This window comes from Eurytemora carolleeae, unplaced genomic scaffold (assembly GCF_000591075.1).
Source record: "Eurytemora carolleeae unplaced genomic scaffold, Eaff_2.0 scaffold764, whole genome shotgun sequence".
Taxonomy (NCBI): Eukaryota; Metazoa; Arthropoda; class Copepoda; order Calanoida; family Temoridae; genus Eurytemora; species Eurytemora carolleeae.
Window position 1 is genome coordinate 13,228 of NW_019396681.1, and position 9,565 is coordinate 22,792.

The 9,565-nt window shown below is 32.3% G+C and overlaps 1 protein-coding gene across 1 annotated transcript; it reads left to right on the forward strand.

Annotated features, from left to right (window-relative positions):
• Positions 1 to 879: 879 nt before the first annotated feature.
• On the forward strand, positions 880 to 4,601 carry LOC111707308 (uncharacterized). Its single transcript, XM_023480393.1, has 6 exons — positions 880 to 907; positions 1,089 to 1,353; positions 1,646 to 1,791; positions 2,189 to 2,782; positions 3,068 to 3,592; positions 4,352 to 4,601. Exons 1-5 carry the CDS (start codon positions 890 to 892, stop codon positions 3,188 to 3,190), a joined length of 1,146 nt encoding a protein of 381 aa, XP_023336161.1. The 5' UTR covers positions 880 to 889; the 3' UTR covers positions 3,191 to 3,592; positions 4,352 to 4,601.
• The last annotated feature ends 4,964 nt before the right edge of the window (positions 4,602 to 9,565 follow it).

The window sequence follows — 9,565 nt, forward strand, 5'->3', positions numbered from 1 at the left end:
ATGATGTATCATTTGTCATATTTGGACATCAAACATGGGATTTAGAGGGGGGGGGGTCAAATTGCCCCCCCCCAGCATATCCTGGTTTTCAAGTACCCCAGCAGAGATAGGGTTAAGTTAAAAAATATTGGGCGTATTTTAGTTTAAACTGTGACATGCAGTAAGTCAAAGAAAAACATTATCAATATTTTGTCTAGAATCAAACAAAATGTCCGCTCTGCTCTGAGACGTTCTTCAATAAATCCTCAGCTAGACGTCACCTTGGTAGAATTCATAAGACCTTGTCAAAGCTGGAGTTAAATTCTATCTGTAAGAACATGAAGGAAACTAAGAACAAGTGTCAATATTGCAGAAAGATGGTCTCCAGGGTTAAACAGCATAAGAAGGTGAGGTTAATCATAGTATTATCAAGCCAAGATCAAGGGGAGTATTCAGAGCATGGTTGTAAAATAAGGTTAGATCTCTAATGTAGGATAAGACGACCTTTACATTAATGGACACTTTATATCCTCATATGACTGCTTATTTTAAAGAATAATAAATTTTGCTGCTCACTAAATACAAACTAATTCAAAAATTAAAAACGTGAATTAGAATTGCATTTTTTAGCTCAAGCTTGTTAGCAAAATCAATGTTTGTTAAATTTGATGATTGTTAGCTTAAGTTTAAGTGACGTCATATGAGAATTTAGGGTGTCTGTTGCAATAAAGACGACATTTACATTGAAGCGAACCCAGAGTATCTAAGATTGATTCAGAGGGTGCCAGAAATCTCCAACTTTTTAAGAAGTTTTTGTTTAACAAAGAAAAAGTCCTAAAGCATTCTTTTATATCCTTTTTTGAATAGGCATGTTTGGAGAAACTTAAACAGAAATGTAGATATTGAGACCATGACAGTTTCCAACCAGGCAAGGGTTAAAACAATAAAACTAGAAATTGAGTTAAATGAAACAGAATTTTTAACTTAATAATTATCTTCACTTCTAAATATACATCCTTAATGTATGATGTAGTAAACAAGCAAAAGTGTGGAATTCTCCTTATTTTATCTGATGAATTAAATACATATTTAACCCTGGAAAGTTGCAGGAAGACTTCAATGTATATGTTCTTGAATTTGTGTTTTGGGAGAAACTGAGGAACTGGGAAGTTGAGTTGAATCGGAGAACTGATAAGAAACTATTAAAGAATATTTTATCCTTCTGGAAGATGAACAGCAGTTATGACCTGATCCCACCGGGGAAGAGTAACTTCATGTTGCCCAGTCTTGGGGACTACCTGGAGCAGAATGAATCTCCTAGTTTTAAGAAGAGTGCAATCCTGGCTTACGTTGATCTTATTCAGTTTATAATAGGTAAACAGACATCTTTATTCTCTTTTTATTAAATCAAATTTCTTTGAATTGCTGATAATGACCAATTTGAACTAGTTATTGGTCATTGGTCAATGTTAACTGCCACATCTTAAATCGTTAAAATAATACCTATTCAAACAATTTTTAAACATTTAGCTGAATAAGAATAAAAAGTAATTTTTGAACTTAGCCTTACAATTTGTATAAGCTGTCTCACTGAGTACTTGGGTTGATAAAGGCAGAGTTATAAAACCAAGATAAAGGATTGTTTAAGACATATTATTTTGTATAGACACCATTGAAGTTGACCAGACAATGAAACCACTGGAGAAAAAGAGCTATGTGAGTTATCTGGAGAACAAGTCTAGGGAATTCTTCAAGCAGATCAAGAACCTTGAAACTAAGATCTGTGCTGAGGTCTCATTTCAGAAATCCAAGGAAGAGATATAAATTTTATATTTTTATATTTATAATGTTTAAATGCCAAAAGCTTGGAACTCTTGTATCGTGGATATCGAGATCAGTGCTTGATTTAGTTTTTTCGTTAATCTGCAGATTAATTTAATCTTTATTCGATATCCTGCATGGTAATCGAACCCAGTAAAAGGATGAAGGTAGCTTTGTTCAGGGGATTAATGTCTAAAATGAAGATATGGAAAGGTATAGTTTATACAGATCCTTAAATGAAAAATGCTCACAAGGGATATCCCGATCAAGTGTTCGGAATCATGAGTATCCAACACGATAGTACCCAGATCTAATTTAGTTATTTTGGACCAAAGATATGATTGCTTTTTGTACCTTATCTTTGTTAACTATATGAATCTCTGGAAAGGATGAAACCATGTTGAAGTTTAACCCTGAACGTATGTTTGAGTTGCTCCAAGTAGTTCTTAGATCTAAGCACACATTTGAGGCCCTTGAAAAGAAGAGAAAAGATGATGATGAAGAAATATGTATTGACAAGAAGGAAGAGTTTGAGGCTAGACGCTCTCTCATTGGTTTGATTTGTGCTACAACTGGTGGTTTGAGACCTGGGTTTACTACCAGCATGACGATAGCTAACTTCAGGAAGGGAAAAACCGGTCAAGTTGTTAAGGTATTAAGTCCTTACAGAACTTCTTACGGTAAACTTCGGTTTTCTATGCCAGGACTGTACATGGCTGTAAACAACTACATAAATATATACAGAACTGATGCGGAGGGAAAGGATTTTGTATTTGTGAATGCGCGTGGAGGGAAGGCTGACACAAGACCTGGAAATGAATGGATGAAGATAATACTGTCTGGAGAACTCAACGCCGAGGAGAAAAGGAATCTAACCCTGGATTGTTGGTCTGCTGCTTGGACTCAGTGGAAAGTAGAAGAGAAACAGGGTTCCAAGAAAAGATGGATACACTCATTAACAGGGAAATCTAATTCAATCGAGGTAATTACACGAATTGATCACATTTTAAATGTTAAATACGTAAATTAATTAAAATAACAGATAAAAAATTAGATGTCGTCTTTTCCAGATTTAGGGGCAGAAGCCCATGGTTAGCAGAATAACAGATAGAGAAAGCCTGTTTTACGAAAAACCCATAATCCTTGAAAAGATTACATCAAGTGTTCTTTCTGTTATTTAAGTATTCTATGATAGGATAATTTTAAGAGTTTAAAAGAACTAATGTTTTCTTTTTCGGTTTATTTCTCAACATTATTTTCTGTTTAGATCAGTCCTGTTGAGCTGTTTATAAAAGAATTCTTTAAATGCGATGAAAACGAGGATGATCCCAATGAGCTGGAGGATTCGGAGGATAATACTCATGACCTTGATGTGTCGGAGGAGTTTTAGAAACCATGCAGAGTACATTCATTGTTCACTGTTCAGTCCATAGTGCAATATAACCAGAAAATAACTAATAATTTGTAACTTATATAATTTTAGTTTTTGGCCGGAAACCTTTCTTTGTGTATTTAACATTTTCATATTTAAACTCATTACATTTGAGGACTTGATAATGATTTGTTAACATTTTTGTGTTATATTTTATAAACTTAACCAATTTTATGATAAAAAATTTGATATTTTTCTAGGTTTAACTGAGATTAAAATGAGTACCTTAAAGAAGAGTTTATCTGCCTTTGATTTTGAGACTGAGAACCCAGGGGCAGCAGGTGATGGACAACAGATTGTAACGAAGCAAAGGAAGATGAAGCTGCCAAAGGACCCTGAGGCCCCCAAGTGACCTTTGAGGTAAATACATTTAGAGTGGGAGATTCTACTAAACCTATAACTATGATTTTATCTTAAATTAATTAGGAAATTTCTTGAAAATAATCATTTCAACTTATTCAACGGTAGGGACTGTTATCCTTTATCATGAACGACCTCTACGGGATATCAAAGAGAGTAATTGAATTAATCCGAAGGTCTGCATAAAATAATGATCAATGCTTGAACCCGAGATTCTCAACCCACAAATTCTGACTCTTGTTTTAGTTGATATATGCTGTGGAGTTAGGCTGCGCAATGTTATTTCTGTACTAGAAAAGTTCAAAATATTATGGATCATGATCATCTTAAATTAATCTGTTTTAGATCCTGTATTCTCTGGAGTAAGGATGAACAATAATATTGATCATGATTATCTTAAATTTATCTGTTTAGTTCCTATATGCTCTGGAGTAAAGAATATAAATAATATTGATCATAATTATCTTATATTTATTTGTTTAGTTCCTATATGCTCTGGAGTAAAGAATATCAATAATATTGATCATAATTAGCTTATATTTATTTGTTTAGTTCCTGTATGCTCTTGAGTAAAGAATATCAATAATATTGATCATGATTATCCTATATTTATCTGTTTAGTTCCTATATGGTCTGGAGTAAAGAATATCAATAATATTGATCATGATTATCTTATATTTATCTGTTTAGTTCCTATATGCTCTTGAGTAAAGAATATAAATAATATTGATCATGATTATCTTATATTTATCTGTTTAGTTCCTAGGTGCTCTGGAGTAAGGATGAACGAACTAAGGTTATTGCTGAATTAGGAAATATCTCTGTAACTACTGTTGCTAGGGAGCTTGGGCAAAGGTGGAAAAACATCGACCCTGAGATCAAGACAAGGTATGAACAGCTGGCCAAGGAGGAGAAGGAGAAGTTCATAAACTCTTTGAAGGATTATAATCCTACTCAGGAGTTCCTAAACAAGGTGGAGTTGGCCAAGAAGAAAACTGAGCTCAAGAAGGTGAAGATCAAGAAAGTGAAGAATCCCAGTGCTCCTAAGACACCCATGAGGTAATTTATTAACCTTGATTAATAAGACTAAGGCCATAGGCCATTTCAATGTTTGGTGTTATATTCCATTCATAATTTACAGCTTAAAAGTAAAACATTTCAATATATTTCAGGATATATTTCAATATATATAATGTCAAAACTACACATGATCTGAAAATTTTTGCAAGGCATGAAACATAATGTTTAGTAAGATCCTGAAATATATTGAAATGTTTTACTTTTAGGCTGAAAATTATGTATGGACCTAGGACATTATATAAATATTAATAAATAAATATATTGTTTAGTGGATATTTCCTATGTACCTGGGACATTATGTTCTATATAAATATATATACATATTTTTATTCCAACTGATGATTGGGTTAGACCCATGAACTATTTTGTCTTGGAAAACATATATATTTAAACATTTAATATTCATGTAGCTTCTTCTCAGTTGATTATTTATGTAGTTTCTTATTAGTTTATTTTTCACGTAGCTACTTTTCAGTTTATTATTCACGTAGTTACTTTTCAGTTTATTATTCACGTAGCTTCTTTTCAGTTAATATTCATGTAGCTTCTTTTAAGTTTATTATTCATGTAGCTTCTTTTAAGTTTAATATTCATGTAGCTTCTCAGATTATTACTTATGTAGCTTTTAATTCAGTTTATTATTCATGTAGCTTCTTTTCAGTCTATTATTCATCATTTTATGTAGCTTCCTTTCAGTTTATTTTACATTTGATCATCTTTAATAGCAAATCTTCGCATAAAATCACATTATCTACACAAGTAGCTTAATCCATTATCATCCATTTGAAAATTATCTGACAAATAATGTAAAACTTAAAATCACATTAATTACAGTTTGTACAAGTTCGGCGCTATTAACAAGCATAACTCCGTTATGTTCATTACTGTTACTGCAATTATTATGAACACGGCACTCAGAATAAAGATTGCTGATATTAAAAGTAGATTATTGAGAATTGTGTTGTAAGTACAAATGTACTTATTTTCTTGGTTAATGATATGTTAGTACANAATAAATAGTTTAATAAAAAGTATATTTTACAAGTCCTGAGGCCGAATTTAAAGAATTTGAGCGGCGGCTTAAATTTAAGCCGCGGCTCATATATAGTTGGTTTCACTTGTAATCAATGTTTCAAGATTTAAGCGGTGGTAAATTGAAGCCGGTTTTCGGCGGATTTAAGACGCGGCTCAAATTCATTAAATTCGGACACTGGTTCAGTTGATAGTGAAATACATTTGTAGGAATGTATAATATAAAAAAATATATTTTAGGAGTCTTGGTTCAATTTAATTGAAAGTATAATTCAGGAGTACTGGTTCAGTTTATTAGAAATATATTTTAGGAGTCCTGGTTCAATTTGATAGAAAGTTTATTTCAAGAGTACTGGTTCAGTTTGATAGAAATATATTTCTGGGGTCCTGGTTCAGTTTAAAAGAAAGTATATTGCAGGAGTCCTGGTTCAGTTTAAAAGAAAGAATATTTCAGGAGTCCTGGTTCAGTTTGATAGAAAGTATATTTCAGGAGTCCTGGTTCAGTTCGATAGAAAGTATATTTCAGGAGACCTGGTTCAGTTTATTAGATAGTATATTTCAGGAGTCCAGAGATGGAATTTAAAGAATTTGAGCCGCGATTTAAACATCTTTATTTAATTTAATATTTGAATTTAGATTCCCATTGACGGAGTGGAAGGGGGTCTGGCCGGGAAAATAATTAGGATTCATCCATAAACACGATTGTGTGATTTTACTTGAAAGAAATGGGTATCTTCATTTCTGGCTGTGTATCTTCATGCTGTTCTGGTTCATGGTTCTGATGACTTCAAGACTGTTTTAAATCGACAGTTACAGCTTATACCCAACCTGGTTCTTTTACTGTTCCAGTTCAAGCTCATATCCAACCTGGTTCCTTTAATAAACCAGCTACTTCTGAAGCTAAAAGCTAAAAAGATACTCCTATACCATACAAATGGAACCAACAAGCAACTCTGATCAACTTCATCCTATGGAACAGCCTTCCAAAGCAAGATATTTCCAATGACTTCTCAAATGATTCCATATCAGTCTCAACCTCCAATGGATCTAGAGACTTGGGGGGGACCTATGTAGCAGCAATAATTCAAGTCTTAATGAAACTTAAGAATGCTCGAGAATTATGAGGAAAATCCGGGAACAGGAAAAACCGGAATCCAGGAACCAGTCAGTCTCCTCCTTCAAACACGAGAACATGTACTCCTGGATATTAATATATGTTCATTTAACTATTTAGAATAAACCACATATGTACACTTGTTCTTTCTCTAAAATATCTCATATGTTCTTGAAAGACAGGTTAAAAGGATTTCGCGCAGAGAATTCTGGATGATCAAACTTTCAAAAATAGCCCCCAACCAAATTCGACTTTCATTAAATTTTGAAAATCACCGAATTTAATTTTATGAAATCCGCGATTTTTTTTTATTGTTTACAATGTATACAAAGAGAAAATGTTCACAATTGCAATAAAAGATGGGCGCAAAGCGCCATAAAAGCCTATTTTCGAATATTTCAATAAAAAAATATTTGTCAAAATTAATTTATTTTTATAGTTTTTATAGTCACCTTTCTCTTGTAAACACTAATAGAGGAGTAGGGAACTTCTTCATTACAGATTTCACAAGTTTTCTTCATCTTCTTGTGCACAGACTTGATGAATCAATCAATCAATCAATCAATCAATCAATCATATAAATCAATCATATCAATCAATGCATCGGAGTTTTAGGAGCGTCCTACTGTCCTAAATGGGAATTTTTCTTTTATCAATAATTTGTTGACGGAAGTTAAAAACTGCTGACAAGTCTCATAAATTTCTATCAACATAAAATTTATTAAATGCCGCATTACTTCCCGTTTATTTCTTCTATCTACTCCTTTATCTCCTCCATTTCCCTTTGCTTTCCTTAAAAGACTGCAGACCTAATTTCATGTAACATTCCATTTAAAAGCTTGATTCACAACAGTACCCTTTACAACCTGTACGGAGCAACAACACAAAAAAAATCCTTGTTTTTCTATTTTATATAATAGATTATAATAGATTATAAAAGATTTTTGTTTGATGGGCAAATTCCTTCTCACAGTGAGGACCTTTGATGTGTCTATTTGAAGTGTAAAAATACCTGTCTAATATGTCAACTAAGTGTATATCTACCTGTCTAATATGTCTACAAAGGGTATATTTTCCTGTCTAATATATCTACTAAGTGTATATCTACCTGTCTAATATGTCTACTAAGTGTATATCTACCTGTATAATATGTCTACTAAGTTATATCTACCTGTATAGAATGTCTACTAAGTACATATCTACCTGCCTAATATGTCTACTAAGTATATAACTACCTGCCTAATATGTCTACTAAGTAAATAGCTTCCTGTCTAATATGTTTACTAAGTGTATATCTACCTGTCTAATAAGTGTATATCTGCCTGTCTAATATGTGAACTAAGTGTATATCTACCTGTCTAATATGTCTACTAAGTATAAATACCTGTCTAATATGTCTACTAAGTATATATCTACCTCTCTGATATGTTTATTAAGAAGAAGAAGAAACATCCTGACGAGGAAGACAATAAGAGAAAACTGGAGGAAACAGTAGATGAACCTAGTTCTAAAAGAAAAGAAATTTGATTGGGATGTGACTATAGCTAATCTACTTAGCAAGGAAAGTTCAATCACAATATTCATAATTTTGAAATGGTGGCAGGGTGTTACATTGTAAAATATCTTTTCAGAAGTCAACATTTTTCTTCAGTCAATCCCTAGATCAATCAGTTATCTGTATCTTTTGGGATTGATAAAATTCAACCGTTTGGGGAAATTGATCACTGCAGATTACAGCCTTGGGGAAATTGACACTGTATGGGGTAAAGGGGTATTTTCTTTTACAATTTTTTTTATTTGTTTGAGCTGATGTTACAGGAAGAGGAAATAAATATTAAAAAGCTCAGAAAAAAGTGTATATCCAAATTCTTCAGTCAGCGCGAGGGCACGCAAAAAACTGTGGAGGAGGTGGGAGCAAAATTCGTCAAAAAAATCAAGAAGATTTTGAACATTCAACAAGACGAACAGGAGGGGCAGCCTCTTCCTGGTCAATCTAAAGCAAGGGGATTCGCGTGATAAATTATAATTTTTGTGGCATATTTCATGCATTAAAATAGTGTTTTTTGTAGATTTAAGGCTCGTTCATAATTCTTGTGGCAGATTTCATGTATTAAGAGTGTTTTTGTGGCAGATATATAGCTCATTCATAATTTTTTTGGCAAATTTCATACATGAATATTATGTTTAGTGGCAGATTTAAATTTAGCTCATTCATAATTTTTGTTGCAGATTTCATGCATTAAGGTTATGTTTGTCGCAGATTTAAAGCTCATTGATAATTTTTGTGGCAGATTTCATTTATGAAGATTTAGTTTTAAACCTTAAACATCGGAACTTTTTAATGATGTATATACATGGAACTTCAACATCACAAACTATCCAACTCTTACTCATCCTCATTCAAAGACAATTTGATTTAAAGAAACTTTCTGCTTTACTTCCATTTAAACCTTTATGTATTACAACACAATGAAAGCATCTTAAGTCATATTGAAATATTACAGTTTTTAAATTAAAATGAACTTTTAACGAAAAAGCAAAAATAATTATACACATAGAATTGTAGTTTTTTCTTTTATTAAAGTAACTTTAGTAAAGATGCAATTTTGCATGCTTTATTTAAATCAAAATGCAGTAATCAACTAATTCACTAAAAAATATTTGTAATTACCGATATTTCAATACAAATTTTCATTTCTTATATGATGATTTTTTGCCTCAAACTCATATGATTTAATTCATTTTTT